Consider the following 19,618-nt stretch of genomic DNA (forward strand, 5'->3'; position numbering starts at 1 on the left):
TGAACAAACAGAAATAGTTCTTTGATTTTTAGATTACACATATAAGTGAAATCAATTTATCCTTCTCTGTCTGACTTATTTCACTTAGCATAATACACTCTAGGTCCATCCATGTTGTCACAAATGTCAAGATCTCATTCTTTGTTGTGGTTGAGTAATATTCTATTGTGTATATACACCACATCTTCTTTATCCATTCATCTATCAATAAACACTTGGTTTGCTTCCATATCTTTGCTATTGCAAACAATGCTGCAATAAACATAGAAGTACATATATCTTTTTTGAATTAGTGTTTTTATTTTCCACCCACTGGTCATACTACATACTGCACCACAAGAAGCTGCTGGAAAGAGTAGAACAGCCCCCTAGAAACACAGCTAATTTGTCATCTTGAAGGTGATACTTTATGAGGATGGTGAACCACCTTCCAGGGCTCAGTATATATGTTGAATCAAAGACTTCATATAGTGCTGCATCCCCAATAAGAGGTTTCCATGGGTCCAGAAACCAAAAGGTAGAAGCAGGAATGACCACACTTGCCTCAACTCACTATTGGGAAATTATCCAATTGGGAAATTTGTGCCTCTTGTCCCCAAAGCTCTTGCCTCTGCAGGGTTACGAGGTCTGTTCTCCAATGGAAGACCACTTCCATCAAGGGATACAGACAGCAGCAGGCAAGAAGAGTCATTATCTTGGCTGAGGTAATTGACACTGATCATCAAGAAGAGGCAGTGCTACAATTACATAATAGAGGCAAAGAGGAATAGGTTTATACCTCTTTGTTCTCCCTTCAGTTTAACAGTAAATGAACAAGTGCAGCAATCAGAGATGAGAATCTGGGTTGTGTCACCCAGTAAACAGCCTAGGCCAGCTCTTGAGGGTGAGGAGATCTGACTTGCTAGTGGAGGAAGGGGACAATGAGTAGCATTTGGGACCCTAGGACCTAAAGCAGTGGTGGCTATTATAATTTCCCCACTAAACTTCCTCTTCTAAGATTCCCCCTGAAAGAGAGGCTCACCAGAATCTTGGAGGAGAGGCTCCCCAAATATATATGAAGGAGTAGATCCAATGGCTCAAGAAGTGACCTGTGATGAAAAAGGGAATGTACCACACAGTTCTCCCTTCAAGAAAGGACTTGTTGGGGCACCTGGGTGGCTCAGTCAGGTAAGTGTCTGACTCTGAATCTTGGCTTGGGTCATGATCTCACAGTTCATGAGTTCGAGCCCCGTGTCGGGCTCTGTGCTGGCAGTGCAGATCCTGCTTGGGATTCTGTCTCTCCCTCTCCCTCTTCCCCTCCCCCTACCAAACAAACAAATAAATAATAAATAAATAAATAAATAAATAAATAAATAAATAAAAATTAAAAAAAAAAAGAAAGAAAGGACTTATTGCCCAGCTTCTAAGAATACTGTCAGAAAACAACCTTCAGCTGTCAGTCCATCGGGAACTGACTCTTTACTTGGGCACACTGCTATTAATTTTTTGGATTTACTCCTCTTCACTTACCTCCCTCCACCCCATAAATAGGGATGATAAGTACTTTCCTCCACTCTATAGCATTAAATAAGGTATTTAAACATTTAAATCAGTACTTACTGATTTGTGATAAGGGCTCAATAAATGTTCATTGAGCTCCCTCAACTCTACCTTACTGTTTTCTCTCAGGAATTTACAACCTCATTTATTAATAAATAATTGGTAATGTGGGTAGGGAAGGCAAATCACCATTAAACTATATGATTCTGTCCCCAAAATGTGTGCTTCAAGCTAAGAGAGCTCTGGGACATCATTGTGACCTGGGGAAGTAAAGGAAGGCTTTTTGAGGGATATAGAAACTTAGCTGGGCTTATAAAAACACCTTAGAGAGAGAAGGGTGGGCAGAGGGCACCAGGGCAGGTGTGTGAGTGTGTCCTCATTCCAACTCTAACATGTGGTCCTAGTTTAGGTAAAGAGAATTTGGAATGGCAAGCACCAGGTAATCAAGTTTTCACAACTCTGCAATGGTTTTATTTGTTGTAACTGGTAACTTTGGACATAAAGGACAGTATGTCTTATAATATACATGGTGTATTTTGAAATGTATGACATAAATGTGAAGTGTTATTATAACCAAAAGGAATCCGAGAAGAAAAAAAAAACTGGATAAGGACGATGTTGAGCTATGTACTCATCTTGGATAAATACGTAAAACCTTTGGAATTATGACATAACCAGTACTGTTAGATTTATGGCCATGGGTATTGCTCTCATTCCAAGCTCCTACTTTACATTTATCATCTTTTTTTTTTTTTAATTTTTTTTTTCAACGTTTATTTTTATTTTTGGGACAGAGAGAGAGACAGAGCATGAACGGGGGAGGGGCAGAGAGAGAGGGAGACACAGAATCGGAAACAGGCTCCAGGCTCTGAGCCATCAGCCCAGAGCCCGACGCGAGGCTCGAACTCACGGACCGTGAGATCGTGACCTGGTTGAAGTCGGACGCCCAACCGACTGCGCCACCCAGGCGCCCCTACATTTATCATCTTTATATTCATCTGGCATCTCTATTTTCAATGTCTTACAAATTTCTCCCTCTGCTAGTAACCTTTTCAGCTGAAATTTCATATGCTTCATATTAGCTCAGAAGCAAATTCTTTTCTGGAAGGTTGAACCTATCTGTTCAGCCATTTCTGAATTACCCAAGCATGAGCATAATGTTGCTTAAGAAATTTGTCAAGATCCACTTTTTTGTATGTTCAGATTTAATTCAAGATGGTTTAAATTTAAACCTCCAGAGCTGTCATGCACATATTCTCCCAGGAGAAAAACATTCTTTGCTTTGAAATATAATTGGTTGAGGTTTACACTCTACTTTCTGTAAAAATGAAGTGTGGTTATAAAGAGATCTACTCAAATCCTGGAAAATCCTTTGGTTTCCAGACCCTCCATACATGTGTATTTAGAAAAATGCCCTTTTTTTTTTCTTTTCTTTGTTTTTTTTTTTTTTTTTTTTGCCCCCAAACCATCAATTGTCTAGGAGGATTTGAGGGTAACAACTCCTGTCTGGCTGTATTCTCAGACAGTAATAAAAGTTTTATTCTGTGAAAAATGAGAAAAAGATTCTAAATATTCATTTATTTTTTAGAAACTTGAACACTGGTCCTTGCTCTATTGTAGACAGGAGTATTTGTGTTGAGAGTAGCATCTTTTAGCAAATACTGTTGGATATACTGACAGAATTTTTCTAAGATGACATTTTATTCAATGTACAAATTATAAGTGCCCTGAAGTCCTGGGAACTTAACAGAATTAAAAAGAACTGAAGTCGGATGGAGTGGATGGGGCACAGAAGGGTGAAAAGAGAGCAAAAACAGTTTCCTTCTGACCTGGCCAGACAATTCCAAGACATATGGATATCTTCTGGTTCTATTGCTGCATGACAAATGACCTTAAAACTTAGTGGCTTAAAACCACAACAATCCTTTAATTATTGCCATCTTATCTCTGGGGGTTGTCAGGGCTCAGTTGGACAGTGTTTGCTCAGGGTCTCTAATGCAGTTTCAGTGTCTAGGTCTAGCATCATCTGAAGGCTCTCTCATTCACTTGTGTCTGGCACCTGGGCTGAGAAGACTGGAACGTCCTAGGGTCCTTGGACATCTCTTTCTGTCTTTACACGGTCTCTCCAGCATGGAAGCTTAGTGTGGACAAATTTCTTTCAGGGCAGTTCAGGGCTTCCAAGGTCCCTGTCCCAAGTGAGGGAGCCAAATGGAATCTGTAGTGTCTTTTCTAAACCAGCCTCAGAAGTCAAGAGAATCACAAAGGCCCACTCAGGTTCAAGGGAAGGCAAACAGTCTCCACCTCCTGATGAGAGGTGCACCAAAGAATCTGCAGATGTGTTTTAAAACTACCACAGGAATTCTCAGACCTCTGGCAGAAAGTCTGGGACAGAATAATGAGTCATTCCCTAAACCACAAATTGGTTCATTGTGGTTCCTTTTCTGCTGTGGTGGAAGGATACTGTCGTGTTTAAGGCCTCCTGCTCTGGAGTTAGACTGCCTGCCTGGGCTTGCCTCTGCCCTGACACTTACTAAGCCTGGAACCTTAAAGCAAGTCTGGGTGCCTTGGTTTTCTTATCTGTAAATTGGGGATAATGAGAGCTAACAGTTATTAAGTGCTTAGTAGGTATCAAAATATACTATCTTATTTTGTAATCAAGATACTATATGAAGTAGTTACCTACCTCCTAAAACACAGGGTTGATAATAAAGAGATATCTTTCAGGTGTGTAGTGTGGGTCAAATGAGACCATCTATTATGTTCGCTCTTGATGTTATTAAAACTGTTGGGGCAAATTCTAGTGACGTCAGGTCAGGAGCTGTTTCCAGAAATGGACCAAACGTTCACAATGCCACACAGGAGAGCAGATTATTTCCAGTATAGTGTTGACGATCAGCCGGAGTTAAGGAGGGTCAGATTTCTTGACAGGTGTTAAAAATGCACAAAACCGTAGACATTAAAGGGTCTCATCTGGGGCTATGGGTTCAGAATCCAGCGCAGTCTTGCAGCCTGGGACTAGAAGAACCGCTCTGAGTTGGCAAAACGGGAGTGTTTATCTTTTTCCTGAAAAGAAATCCACGACTCTGGGCGGTTGGAGGAGTTCCGCCGGGAGCACACTCCCTTCTGCTGGAGTCCCCAAGTGTCAAGGGCCCGCGTCGAGGTTGGATGCACGGAGTTGACACCCTTCCAGGAGACCTCCTGTGTACTCTGTCCCCCCTCGCGTCCCCTCGCGTCCCCTCGCCATCCCTGGCTCCCCGACTCCACGATCCACCTTCCCCTCCTCCCTCTCCTCTGAGGTGCCTACTCCCGCGATTGCAGGGCGCCCATCTTTCCAGCCCGGGCAAAACCCGGAGAGCTGGAATCCCGCGCCGGGAGCGCCCCGGCGGCCACTGGGCATGCTCCGTTGTCAGGCAGGTTCGGGGCTGCGAGCCGCTTTTGCGCCTCGCGGATTCCTCCCGCGGCCGCGCGTCCTCCTCTTCCCGAGCAGGCAGCGGGCGCATGATGGCGGCGGCGGGGAGCGCCAGCGGCGGTGGCAGCAGCGGCGGAGGCGGCGGCAGCAGCAGCAGCGACACATCCAGCACTGGCGAGGAGGAGCGGATGCGGCGCCTCTTCCAGACTTGCGACGGCGACGGCGACGGATACATTAGCAGGTACTCGGGGAGGTACGCGGAACGGGCTGGGGCGCGCGACCAGCCTCTCCGACCCTTCCTCTGCCCCCTCTCCCCAACTTCCAGCAAGTTGCTCAGAAGCTCACGGGGAAAGTTGGCGGCGACTCTGAGAGCGCATCGCTGGCTCGGCCACTGAAGCCTAGGGGCTGATCCGCTCGCCTTCTGGTGGTGCTAGTTGGTCCAACTTTTCCCAGCGCTGTCTTTGTCTGGGCGTCGGGAGACATCTCTTTAGGATGCAAGTCCTTCCCGGGTCGTGGAGCGTTCGTGCCTGTGGGGAGAGGAGTTCTGGCCGCTTGTCCCAGGTCAGAGGGGTTGCTCGGCAGTCTCGGGCTCCTGGGTGTCAAGATGCTTTGGCACCAGGGAGCGATCAGTCCGGCTCCTCAGTGGACAGCCCTGGGGCCAGACCAGGATAGGGATGTGCTCCCAATGACAGCTTTGGACGTGAAAACAAGCTGCGAAGAACTTTCAGGTGCTGCAGAGCCTCTGTGTTCCAAACTGGGGAACCCACAGAATGGACATAGCTTGCCACCCAGTACTGATTTAAACCTGTTAGCCTGAGGGGAACCAAGTGCGTAGGCACAAATTGGGGGTTTAGAGGTGAGTCTGTAATATAGACCCGACTCCGTACCTCAGCTCCAGAAGCTAACCAGGTGAGTGGGGTGTCAGGACACCTCTGAGTGACCACTCATAACCCTCCCTGTGTTTGCTTCTAGATTCCGTATAGAAGCTGTGTTGAGGCTTCAAGCCGCAGGGCTTGGCGAAATGATTACTTCTGCCCACATTTTTTTTTATCACTTATCATACAATGATGGTGAAGAAGGCAGTGTAATGTCTTGTGGTATGCTTCTTTGAAAGGTTGACATAAGGCACTGAAGACCTTTCATGCTGAAATTTGAATTGCCTTCTAGGAAGAAGTCCACCTAAGTTGTATATGACATGTTAGTTTAGCCTTTGTCTTGGTAATAGTAAAGATCTCTAAAAAGCCCGGCTGCCTCCTGCTGATTATCCTTGCCTACTTAGAGAAAAAAAGAGTGGGGAATTTCCACCCCCACCCCCCAATTTTTATAAGATCTCTGAATCAGGTAATTTGACATGTAAGATTTTGGCAATTAAAAACATAGTTTATTTGGGACTCCATTCAATTATGATAATTCTTGGCTGAATTTTATTACTTTTCTAGAGTTTCATTAGGAACCATTGAGAAAGATACCAGAAAACTTTGTGGAGTAATTCTATTCTGAAATGGGGGAAAAAATGTAATTGCAGTTAACCCCACATAGATTTTCATCTGGAAGTCTTTCCCTGTTTTGGTTCTGTGATAAAAAATTTCATCATATAGTGTAGATTTTTTTCCTACTTGAAAAGCCTACTTGAATTTCCTACTCGAATGGCCATTGTGTTATTTACAATAATAAAAAACAGTCTACATTCTTCACATTAGGATGCACAAAGAGTTTAATTTCACATGGGCAAGGGTGTATGTAGAACACTAGTAGAATTCTCTCCTTCCCTTCCTTTGATTTGGCCTATTAGTATGTTGCTTTATCTGAACTACGCTTTTTGTACAAATGTTCATGTAAAAAAAAAATTTTAATGTTTGATTTTGAGGGGGGTGGGGTACAGAGAGAAAGGGAGACACAGAATCTGAAGCAGGCTCCAGGCTCTGAGCTGTCAGCACAGAGCCCAATGCAGGGCTTGAACCCACACACTGTGAGTTCATGACCTAAGCCGAAGTCGGTCGCTTAACCGACTGAGCCACCCAGGTGCCCCTGTTCATATTATTTTAAATGGTGGCTGTCTCTACCCCAAAAGATAATGAATTCTGGAGGCATAATTTGAGGATTTTGTTTTGGAGGATGAGGCATTGTATGTAAGGGGGTAGTAAAGAGGAGATTTCATATTAAAGTAGAAACCTACTAAGGCAAAAGTGGAAAAAACTGTATCATTCCTTGAGTCATATCATTTTAATATATCTGCTTGAAAGATGAAAGGTGTGTGCAATAATGAACCCTAAGCCATAATTTTGCCTGTGGGCAGAGTTACTCTTGAAGTTATTTTATGCTATGACAAAATTCCCATTTAAGAGGAGTTCAGGGATGGCAATCTCATTGAAACGAGGCACCAAGAACCTTCTCTAGAAGTATGTTTACATAGCAAGCACAGTTTTACCTGGAATATATGTTTATTTGATGTGGCATGGGAAATGGGGTTAATGAAGTTAGGTGGCATTAAATGACCCCCTCTCTGAAGTTGCTCCTTTGTGCTCCCTTTGTTTAATGACCTTTACTGACCACTCAACAGTAGGTGATAAGGAGTGGAATGCTGTGAATTTTCTCTTTTATAAACATGAGAGTTGGACTTTCTACATTAAGACCTTAAAAATCTTGGATTCTTTAAAAGATGTTAAGTTTATGTTCGTAGTACACCACTGTATCTGTTAGGATTTCAGTTGGCTGTATATAATGGAAAACGAACTATAGGGGCGCCTGGGTGGCGCAGTCGGTTAAGCGTCCGACTTCAGCCAGGTCACGATCTCGCGGTCCATGAGTTCGAGCCCCGCGTCGGGCTCTGGGCTGATGGCTCAGAGCCTGGAGCCTGTTTCCGATTCTGTGTCTCCCTCTCTCTCTGCCCCTCCCCCGTTCATGCTCTGTCTCTCTCTGTCCCAAAAATAAATAAACGTTGAAAAAAAAAAGAAAAAAAAAAAGAAAACGAACTACAGTCAAATAAGTACAGACTTTCTTACCTAGAGGTCTGGAGGTGGTTCATTCAGGCTGGGACAGCCATTCCACAATGGCATTAATGCCCAGCTTCCTTCTATCTCTCTACATCGCTTTCTTGATATAAAATATTCATCCTCATGGTTATCTCATAGTCTTAAAAAATGATTGCCCTGTCTCCAGCCTCATGTCCAGGTTCCAGGCAGGAAGGTACAAAAGGAAGATGAAATGAGTAGAGCATATATCATTAAGGCAGAGCTTTCTCAAATCCCTTAATTGAAATCTTATTGGTCAAACTATATCACCTTACCATGGTGACTTTCAGTAGAGTTCAAGGAAGCATCTAATTTGATTAGTCACATTGCCTCCTAAACAAAATCTGAGTTCTGTTACTAAGAGCAGGAAATGGATATTGAGTAGGCAAGAAGCAACCAAAACATATAATAAAACTTCCATGGTAACCCTCATTCAACTATATTGGCTTTGGTCCTTTGCTTAACTCTCATTCTCAAACAGAAGTGGGCTGGAGGTCTCATGTTTAGAGGAAGGCTAGTGGAAGATAGATTGAGACCAGGAGGGGAAATGTCAGGGCACACCACCTCAGGAAGAGGGAAGTAAAGGGTAGGGCTTTGAATCTTCAATATTCTCTTGGCCCAAGCTTCCTTAGCAGGCTGACAAAAAAGGCACCAGCTAACTGGAGATTCCTGGAATTGCTGCCTCTGCCCAGGAACTTCCAGCCTGCCACCAGGACCCAGAATAATCCCCATGGATAGTTAAGCTGGAACTGACAACTACTGTTAGGTGGAGCCAAATTGCAGCTTGGACAGGGTAGGATTGGGACTGTATAGTGTCATTTCATTAACTACGATGACTTAATCCCACATTTTATGGTATTGAATTTTTTGGACCCTATTTATCGTGGTATAGGAGGTGGTGGGGTTACTCTATTTGTTGAGATTAATTTCCCTTTGGAATTGTAAAGCTTCTTATTTTTACCTTTAAGTTTTAAGAAACCATTTGAACATTTGACAAATATTAAAAACCACCATTTACCTTTGTATCTAGTTGCCAAGCCTCAGCTGAAATGTTGGTGTCTTAGAGAGAGCTTTCCTGACCACTGTATCAAAGGTTAGCTCTTCCCCACCAATATCCTCTGTCATAGTACCAAGGGCTTTCTTCCAAAGTACTCTTTACAACTTGTAATTGCATTTCTATTTCCTACCTTGTTTGCCTGTTCATTGTCAGTCTCCCACTAGTTGTAGCTTCATGAGGGTAGGAATTATGCTTATTTTGTTTAAACAGTACACTCAGGGGGTGCCTGGGTGGCTCAGTCGGTTGAGTGTCCGACTTCAGCTCAGGTCATGATCTTACAGTTCGTGGGTTCAAGCCCCATGTCAGGCTCTTTGCTGACAGCTCAGAGCCTGGAGCCTGCTTCAGATTCTGTGTCTCTCTCTCTCTCTCTCTCTGCCCCATCCCACTCATGCTCCGTCTCTCTCTCTCTCTCTCAAAAATAAATAAACTTTGAAAAAAAAACCAGTACACTCAGGATCTAGTGCAGTATTTGCCATACAGCATACAATCAGTAAATTCTGATGAAGAAATGACCAAGAATAAAGATTGGTATGTTCATGAATTTTGAAAAATCTTCCAAGCATTTTCATTTCCAAGCATATTCCATGTTTATAAAGTACTTTAAATGTAAGTGTATTTTATTAAAGAATATTTTCCTTTAAAAATAACTTTTTTCTGGTTATATAAAAGATATTCTTTGTTGACAAATGGAAAAATACAGAAATGTTTAAAAATAAAATAAAAATTATCCATTATCCCATAAACAAGGAATATCATTTCTATTTTCCTGGTGACATAGCTACATCATATTATTCCTCTAGTACATTAAAAAGGATTGGATAAAAGGAAAGACATCCCATGTTCACAGATAGGAAGATTTAATATTGTTATGATGTCAGTGCTTCCCCAAGCTGATCTACAGATTTAATGCAACCGTTTTCAAAATCCAAGCTGCCATTTTATGCAGAAATTGACAATTTGATCCTAAAATTCATATGGAAATTCAAGTGACCCAGAATAGTCAAAACAACCTTGAAAAAGAAGAACCAAGGTGGAGGATTCACACTTCTCAATTTCAAAACTTACTGCAAAGCAACAATAATCAAGACAGTGTGGTAGTAGCAAAAGGATAAACCTATAGATCAATGAAATAGAACTGGGAGTCCAGAAACAAACTATGTGTCTATAGTGAATTTACTTTTATTTTATTTTATTTTTTTAAAGTAGACTCCATGTCCAGCATAGAGCTGAATGTGGGGCTTGAACTCATGACCCTGAGATCAAGACTTGAGCTGAGATCAAGAGTTGGATGCCTAACCAATTGGGCCACCCAGGCACCCCACTATAGTGAATTTATTTTTAACAGAAGTGTGAGGATAAGGGTTTCAAATTCAGGGGTGAAATAGGGAAAGAATAGACTTTTTGACAAATGGTGCTGGGGCAACTGGTAGCCATATGTGAAAGAATGAGCTTGGACACTTTCTTCCCATACAAAAGTGTATATATTCCTCATATACAAAATGTATATAGTCCTCACATACCTCACATGCAAAAATGAACTCAAAATGGATCAAAAACTTAAATGCTAAGAGCTAAAACCATTAAACTCTTTGAAGAAAACATAGAACAAAATCTTTGTCACCTTGGATTTGGTAATGGATTCTTATATATGACACCAAAACACAGGCTACAAAAGAAAAAATAGATAAATTGGGGTTAATTAAAATTTTTAAAACTGGGGCTTTACAAGGCACTCTCAGAAAAGTGAAAGATAACCCAAGGAATGGGAGAAAATATTTACAAATCATATATTTGGCAAGGAATTTGTATATAGATTATATAAAGAACTCTTATAACTCAATAATAAAAAGATAAATAACCCAATTAAAAATGGACAAAGGGTCTGAATAGACTTTTCTCCAAAGAAGATATGCAGATGGCCAATAAACACATGAAAAGGTGCTCAACATCATTAGTCACTTGGGAAATGCAAATCAAAGCTACAATGAGTCACTACTCTGTATCCAGTAGGATGGCCATATCAAAAAGTCAGATAATAACATGTGTTAGCAAGGATGTGGAGAAACCAGAATGCTCATACACTGTTGGTAGGAATGTAAAAAGGTGCAGTCACTTTGGAAAATAGTCTAGTAGTTCCTCATAAACTTAAACATAGAATTCCCATATATATATTCCAGCAATTCTACTCCTAGGTATGTATGCAAGAGAACTGAAGACATATGTCCTCACACAAACTTATGCATGAATGTTCACAGACACATTATTTATAATAGTCAAAAGATGTAATCAACCCAAATGCCTATCAACTGATGAATGAACAGGCAAGATGTGATCTATCCATACAGTGGAATATTACACCGTCATAAAAAGGAATGAACTACTGACACCTGCTACAACATGGATGAACCTTTTTTCTAAATTTTTTTAAAATTTATTTTTGAGAGAGAAAGGGAGAGACAGAGGGTGAACTGGGGAGGGGCAGAGAGAGAGGGAGACACAGAATCTGAAGCAGGTTCCAGGCTCTGAGCTATCAGCACAGAGCCTGATGTGGGGCTCAAACTCACAGACTGCAAGAGCACGACCTGAGCTGAAGTCGGATGCTTAACCGACTGAGCCATCATGGTGCCCCAACATGGATGAACTTTGAAAGTGTTATGCTAAGTGAAAGGGTCCATTCCCAAAGACCATATAATATATGATTCCATTTATATGAAATGTCCAGAATATACACATTTATAGAGACAGAAAGTAGATTAGTGATTGCTTTAGGGCTGGGGGAGGACGATAGCTAAAGAGTGCAGGATTTCTTTTTGAAATGATGAAAATCTTCTGAAGTTGGTTGTAGTGATAGTTCCACAATTCTATGAATATACTAAAAACGATTGGATTGTACACTTTACATGGGTGAATTTTATGGTAAGTGGATTATATCTCAATGACGCTGTCATCAAAATAAAAAAGATTGGAAAATGTGATTTGTAATGATAATATCCCATTATTTATTTATTCAATTTATTTGATTATCCTTCAATTGTTGGACATTTAGATTGTTTCCAGTTATTTGCTTTGGAATTTTGTTAAATCTAAGATGCTACAGGTTGGAACACACATTGTTTTCTGTATCAGTCACACTATGATAAGATACAGATCATTGAATAGATTTTTAATTTTATTTATATTGGAAGTTCTGCCTTAAACTTCTTTAGTCATAGATTTTATATTTTACTGTTGTGCATACATAAAAAAAGGAGAATAGGCTATCATATTGTTCAAAATGATCCTAAAACTTCTTCACAATTAAAATGCAAGTCTTCCAAATCACTTTTTGGTTCAGAGTATTGATGTTGGGTTTTAATATCCAGTATCAGCCTCAGTGGCATCAAAACATTCAGGGATGCAGCATTTCTTTAAAGGAGGCCCCACTGTTTGCTACAGGATTGTCATTTAAGATGCTGACACCTTTTGGGGCACCTGGATGGCTCAGTCAGTTAAGTGTCCGACTTTGGCTCAGGTCATGATCTCGTTGGTCATGAGTTTGAGCCCCACATTGGGCCTGTGCTGACACCTCAAAGCCTGGAGCCTGCTTCTGATTCTGTGTCTCCCTCTCTCTCTGCCCCTCGCCTGCTCACACTCTTTCTCTTTCTCAAAAATAAACATTAAAAAAAAAAAGATGCTGACACCTTTTTGCAATTACTGACATTGGTATTTCTGGACTTACCAGAAGGTGTCAATGGAAGTAGCCAGGACTTGAATTCTTAAGGAAGCATGAGAGTTATGCTTCCTTAAGAATTCTTATTGACTTATGCTAGTCATGTTACCGGGAATAACAACATGATTCACACTACACAAGCAATCATAACTGTGTCAGCGCCAGGCCAACAGAATTATAAGAAACATTCAGATTTCACAATATTAAACTGTGCATCTTAGAAGTTTGAAATACAGTATTTTATATAATGCTAGAATAAACACCTTCATGGTTCCATGTACTGTATTACTAAAGAATGAGTCAAAAGTGGAATTATCAGTGAAATGTATGAACTAGAATTGCTTTGCAAACATTTTGCTTCATCTTCTATGAACAATAACAGCAACTACAACAAGAGGTTTTCAGGTCAAATGGAGACTACTGTAATGTTTGAAGAACCACAGACTTGCAAATTAAACAGACTCTATTATTCTTCCCCCGGACAGTTAGCAGAAATATGGTTTAGGGAGGGTAGAGAGGAGTCATTTGGCTTTAAAAGTTACAGGAGACACTTAAACAGAAGGTAAATGGAGTAGAAAGACTATGCCTTCTAGATTCCTTATGTCATGGCCAGGTAGATCCCATGACATAAGGATTATTCTTAAAGGTGATAACTCTGGAACACAATTTTTTAAAAGTTTTATTTATTTATTTATTTTGAGAGAGAGAGAGAGAGAGAGAGAGAGAGAGAGAGAGGGAGCGAGCGCCAAGTAGGCGGGGCAGGGGAAGAGATAGGGAGAGGGAGAGAATCCCAAGCAGACTCCAAGCTTAGCAGGTAGCCTGAGGCAGGGCTTGATCCCACAACCGTGAGATTCTGACCTGAGCCCATATCAAGTCAGACGCTCCACCAGGTGACCCGCTCCCACAATTTTAAAAAGAGAGTCTTTGGTGATATTCAAAGAACAGTATAACCAAAGCCAAACTTTGAAGAAACTGAATAATATTGAAAGCTTCAAAACTATAATCAAACCATAACGTCACTCGGAAAGGCACAAACTGAACCTAAGTGAGGGAAAAAAGGAAATCCATTATATGAGGGAGAAAATTTTGAGTGGGACAAATTTTGTACCCAGTCATCCAGAAGAACCAACTCTGATACGCAGTATTTCCTGAATCACAATTTTTTCACATGTAAAGATTCTTAAGAATCATGTCACCTAGAACTTCCCAAACTTGAGTCATTTGTCTACCACATTTATGATCTTTCCATATCACTGGCCACAACCTCTTCCTTGAATTTAAGACAGGAATATGCAGTAACTGCATATTTGACTTACATGTCTGAAGACATCTCAAACTCAGCATGTACAAAACAAAATTCCTGACTCCCCTCCCCAACTCTTCCTCCCTCCGTTTTCTTGATTACAGTAAATGTCTTTTCCCTTGCTAGTTGCTCAAGTCAGAAAATAAAGTCATCCTGCATTCTTCTCTTTTCTATCAGTACATTCAGTCCATCAACTAACCCACCAATTCTGCTTTTAAAATATAGCTTCTCGGGGCGCCTGGGTGGCGCAGTCGGTTAAGCGTCCGACTTCAGCCAGGTCACGATCTCGCGGTCCGTGAGTTCGAGCCCCGCGTCAGGCTCTGGGCTGATGACTCAGAGCCTGGAGCCTGTTTCCGATTCTGTGTCTCCCTCTCTCTCTGCCCCTCCCCCATTCATGCTCTGTCTCTCTCTGTCCCAAAAATAAATAAACGTTGAAAAAAAAAATTAAAAAAAGTCATTATTATAAAAAAAATAAATAAAAAAAAATAAAATATAGCTTCTTGGGGGCACCTGGGTGGTTCAGTTGGTTAAGTGTCTGACTTAGGCTCAGGTCATGATCTCACAGTTTTTGAGCTTGAGTCCTGCATTGGGCTCTGTGCTGACAGTGTGGAGCCTCCTTGGGATTCTCTCTTTCCCTCTCTTTCTGCCCCTCCCCTTTCTCTCTCTCTCTCAAGAATAAATATATAAAAAATATATGTATAGCTTCACCGTGACAGTTTTTCATCACCTTCCTACTTAGGTACAAAATATCACCCATCTCACACTGAGATTAGTACAACAGGCTCCTCCTTCTGCCCTTGCCCCCTCCACCCTCCACACACTCAGATTATGCATACTGCAGCCAGGTGACTTATTGTCAGTCAGATGATGTTATTCCTCTGCAACATAGTGGAAAGGGCCCTGGATCTGAGTCAGGAAAGTTGGGTTCACCCCAGGCTCTGCTACTAAGTAATTATGTGACTTGGTACGAGTCCCTACCTCTGTCTTAGTTTCCTTACCTATAAAGTGAGATGATAAAACACTCATCTGTGTTTTCTCTTGCTTGGGGTTTGTTGAAATTCTTGAGTCTGTAGATTTAATTTTCATCTAACTTGGAAATTAACCAGCCATTATTTTTTTCAAACATTTTTTCTGTCCCTTCTCTAATTTCTTTTTAGGACTCCAATTATGCACATATCAGATTGCTTGATATTTGCCCACTTCTCATTGAGGTTCTGTTAATTTTTTCCCCTATCTTTTTTCTTTCTGTGTTTCCTTTCGGATAGTGTCTATTGTTATATCTTCAAATTTTCTGATATTTTCTTCTGCAGTGTCTAAGCTGCTATTAATCCCATTCATATTTCATTGTATTTTTCATTTCTAGGAGCCCCATTTAAATATATGGAGAGGGGCGCCTGGGTGGCGCAGTCGGTTGAGCGACCGACTTCAGCCAGGTCACGATCTCGCGGTCCGTGAGTTCGAGCCCCGCGTCAGGCTCTGGGCTGATGGCTCAGAGCCTGGAGCCTATTTCCGATTCTGTGTCTCCCTCTCTCTCTGCCCCTCCCCCGTTCATGCTCTGTCTCTCTCTGTCCCAAAAATAAATAAATGTTGAAAAAAAAATTAAAAAAAAAATAAATATATGGAGAGTATTTATAATAGCTACTTTAACTTCCTTATCTATTAATTCCATCATTTCTGTCATTTCTGGGTCTGTTTCTTTTTAAAAATAATTTATTTATTCTTTGGGAGAGCACAAGCCAGGGAGGGACAGAGAGAGGGGGACAGAGGATCTGAAGTGGGCTCTGCGCTGACAGGCTGACAGCGGTGAGCCCATGTGGGTCTTGAACCCATGAACCACAAGATCATGACCTGAGCTGAAGTCAGACGCTCAACCGACTAAGCCACCCAAGTGCCCCTCTGGGTCTATTTCTATTGATTAATTTTTTTACTGCCTATGGGACATATTTCTGTTTCTTTGTATACCTGATAATTTTTGGTTGGAGATAGGACATTATAACTTATTGAGTTCTGGCTTTTGTTGTGTTCCTTTACCTTGTTCTGACATGCTGTTGACTTTGGATCTTTTGGGAGCTTGCCTTTAAGCTTTGTTAGGCAGTATCAGAATAGCCTTTAGTCTAGGGTTAATTTGGCCTCTCCAGATCTCTGGAGCTCTCTTTCTGAGACATTCCCTCATCTTCCCTCTGTACCACAAGTTCTATCCACCTTGGATTTCCTGAACTTTGTTCTTTATCTTCTCAACTCAGTGGGACCACTGGGTGATGGATTCCCTCTCCTGTTCTGCAGCCTGTAAATTGCCCCCAGGCAGTAAGTTGGTATAATTGTAGACTCATCTTGCTGGTTTACCTTTACTCAGGGATTGTAGTCTTGTGCTGTTATATAATGTCTGGAAATTATTATTTCTTATATTTTGTCTGGATTTCTAGTTGTTTAGGTAGGAAAGTAAGTCCAGTCTCTGTGATTATCTAAAGACCTGAGGTGGAGTTGTGATTTTTCTTTTTGAGTGTCTTAAAGTGGGCCTGCCTATTTGGAAGCACTCTGTTTATTAAGTTTACATATAAATAATTTTATATAACATTTACAACAATATGTTACTATTTTTAAGTTACTACCTACAGGCCCACATATCTTTTTTTTTTTTTTTTTTTTAAACAGCTAACATTATTGAGTGCTTCCCATGTGCTAGGCTGTACGCTAAATCAGCACTTTGTATATGTGACCTCAATTACTATTCATAATAGCCCCTTTGAAAAAAGAATTATTATTACATGCAATTTAAAGATGAGAAAAACAGGCTCAGGGATATATATTGCTATTTGCTCAAGATTCCACACTAGCAAGACCCGAAATTCAACTGATATCTCTGGTTCTCAAATGAGGGCTTTGACCACTATTCCGTGCTGCTTTTCACATGTGTGTCTTTCAGATATTTTCTAACAGCTTTATTGAGCTATACCTTGCATGCTATACAATTTGCCCATTTAAAGTGTACAATTCAAGGGGCGCCTGGGTGGCTCAATCCATTGAGCGTCTGACTTCAGCTCAGGTCATGATCTCGCAGTCCGTGAGTTTGAGCCCCGCATCGGGCTCTGTGCTGACAGCTCGGAGCCTTGGATTCTGTGTCTCCCTCTCTCTCTGCCCCTCCCCCACTCATGCTCTGTCTGTCTGTCTGTCTCTCTGTCCAAAATAAATAAACATTAAAATTTTTAAGTGTACAATTCAATGTGGTTTTTTGGTATATTGATAGTTATACAACCATCATCATAATCAATTTTAGAACATTTTTATCACTCCGAAAGAAGCCCTGTATCGTTTAGCAGTATTCCTCCATCTTCCTCCCGATCTTCCCAGCCCTAAGCAACCATTAATCTACTTTCTGCCTCTAAAGATTTGCCTACTATGGACATTTCATACAAATGGAATCATACATTATGTGACCTTTTGTTGCTTGGGTTTTGGTGACATATCCAAGGAGACTTTGCAATCCCAGGTCACCTATGTTTTCTTCTAAGAGTTTTATAGTTTTAGTTCCCACATTTAGGTCTATGATCCATTTGAGTTAATATTTGTAGGTGGTGTGAAAAGATGTCCAGGTTCATTCTTTTGCATGTGGATATCCAACTGTCCCAGCACCATTTGTTGAAAAGACTACTCTTTTCTCGTTTTCTTGACACTTTTGTCAAAAATCAATTGAGCATATATGTAACAGTTTATTTCTGCACTTTCAGTTCTTTTTGATTGATATTGATACCTATTCTTGTACCAGTACTACACTGTCTTGGTTACAGTTGCTCTGTCATTAAGTTCTGAAATCAGAAAGTTTGAATCCTTCCAACTGTTTATTCTGTTTTTCTGGATTGTTTGGCTATTCTTAGGCCCTTGAGTTCCCACACAAATTTTAGGAGCAGCTTGTCAATTTCTTCAACCCAAGCAGCTGGGATTTTTGATAGAGATTGTATTGAATCTATAGATCAAATCTGTTCACATGCATTTTTAGCAACTTTATCTTTCCAGGGTATTTTTGGTTTTTTTCCTCTAGCCCACATTTTTATTTTACAGTCTTTTTATTTTGGTCAGTCAGTATATTAGTAAATGTCTAAATAACAGGGGCGCCTGGGTGGCTCGGTCGGTTGAGCGTCCGACTTCGGCTCAGGTCATGATCTCGCAGTCCGTGAGTTCGAGCCCCGCGTCGGGCTCTGTGCTGACAGCTCAGAGCCTGGAGCCTGTTTCGGATTCTGTGTCTCCCTCTCTCTCTGCCCCTCCCCTGTTCATGCTCTGTCTCTCTCTGTCTCAAAAACAAATAAAACATTAAATAATAGCATACATTTATGGAAGACTTTATAGTTTATAATCAGTTAGTCCACACTTTATCTCATGTATTCCTTGCAATAGGAAGTCACATCTCTATTTTAAGACAAGGGGCTATGATAACAAAGCCTCTGGGGGAAGGATGAATCTGTGGCCCTACTTGAGGGCCTTTTCCATCATACATGCTGCCAGGCTAACACAAGAAAATGTATTTTCCCCAAAGCTTTAAATTTCTTTACTGTTTAATTTACCCAAGATCTATGGTGAGGATGAATTTTCATTTTATAACTGGCTTCTTAGCATAAGTGGGAATGGCATTTAAATACTTGGTACAGAAGGTGAGACATTTGCATGCTAAATGAAGTTCCATGGGAGTCTCAGCTGGGGAGACTCTTCTGTTGTTCCGCAGATTGAAAAACCCCTTGAAGTGTTAGTCCCAGAGTAGAAACCATATGGAGAGAAAGGGCATTTCCTTAGAGAACGGTTAATTGTCAGCTTCTCATTGTCATTTCAAAATGTCAGTTTAAATATGCAAATGAGTAATTACTCAGTTTATGCCATTGATTATTGCTGACTTTACCTGATGGGAGAAAAAAAGGTGGGTAAGCATGCCTGGGTAAAGAATCCTGGACCTAGTCATTTTTCAAACATTTGGATTCCTAATGAGGTGACAATGTAAATGGAACACGTTTTGGGATTGACCAATAAGCGTTACATGTGTCTGTCTGATGGGACAGGTGTTAGTTGAGTTTAAGTGTAGCCTCAGTTGAATATGTAGTTGTGAAATTTGTGCTCCAAAAATTCTAGATAGATCAACTTTGTGTTCATTACTATTATTATTTTTACATTCGCAACAGCTAATATAAATGTAGAAAATACTTGAAAACACATTTTATTTTAGACTTGGTGTTAATTAAGCATCTCTTCAACATAATGGCAAGTGCCTTTGGTTATACCTGTTGTCTATTGTTTAAAACATCAGCGTATGCAAATATGAAAGAATGATACAGATGAAAGAATTAAGAAAATAGGTGGGGTAAAGGGCGGTATTTTTGTAAAAATGTGGCTGCGTTTCCTTAAAATGTCAGATTTTTTCACTTATTTACAAAAATTTAGAACTTCTGCCCTTGAAATAACAAGCTTAACAGAACATTCTACATTTGAGGCTAATGCCTTTAGGTAATGGCATTACCATGACAATTTTTTTTTTTTAATTTTTTTTTTTCAACGTTTATTTATTTTTGGGATAGAGAGAGACAGAGCATGAACGGGGGAGGGGCAGAGA

The 19,618-nt window shown here is 40.8% G+C and overlaps 1 protein-coding gene across 2 annotated transcripts in view; it reads left to right on the top strand.

Annotated features, from left to right (window-relative positions):
- The first annotated feature begins 4,895 nt into the window (after positions 1-4,895).
- Positions 4,896-19,618, top strand: part of MCC (MCC regulator of Wnt signaling pathway) — a 433,554-nt gene continuing 418,831 nt past the window's right edge. The window contains exon 1 of one of the 2 annotated variants that reach the window (XM_086682183.1): positions 4,896-5,189. In XM_086682183.1, coding sequence (XP_086538309.1) covers positions 5,038-5,189 — 152 coding nt within the window. In that variant the 5' untranslated portion in view covers positions 4,896-5,037. The remainder of the gene's footprint in view (positions 5,190-19,618) is intronic. The other variant, XM_086682115.1, reaches the window with a different exon arrangement.

The sequence above is a fragment of the Puma concolor genome, chromosome A1 (genome assembly GCF_028749965.1).
Source record: "Puma concolor isolate L17-30 chromosome A1, mPumCon1.1.hap2, whole genome shotgun sequence".
Taxonomy (NCBI): Eukaryota; Metazoa; Chordata; class Mammalia; order Carnivora; family Felidae; genus Puma; species Puma concolor.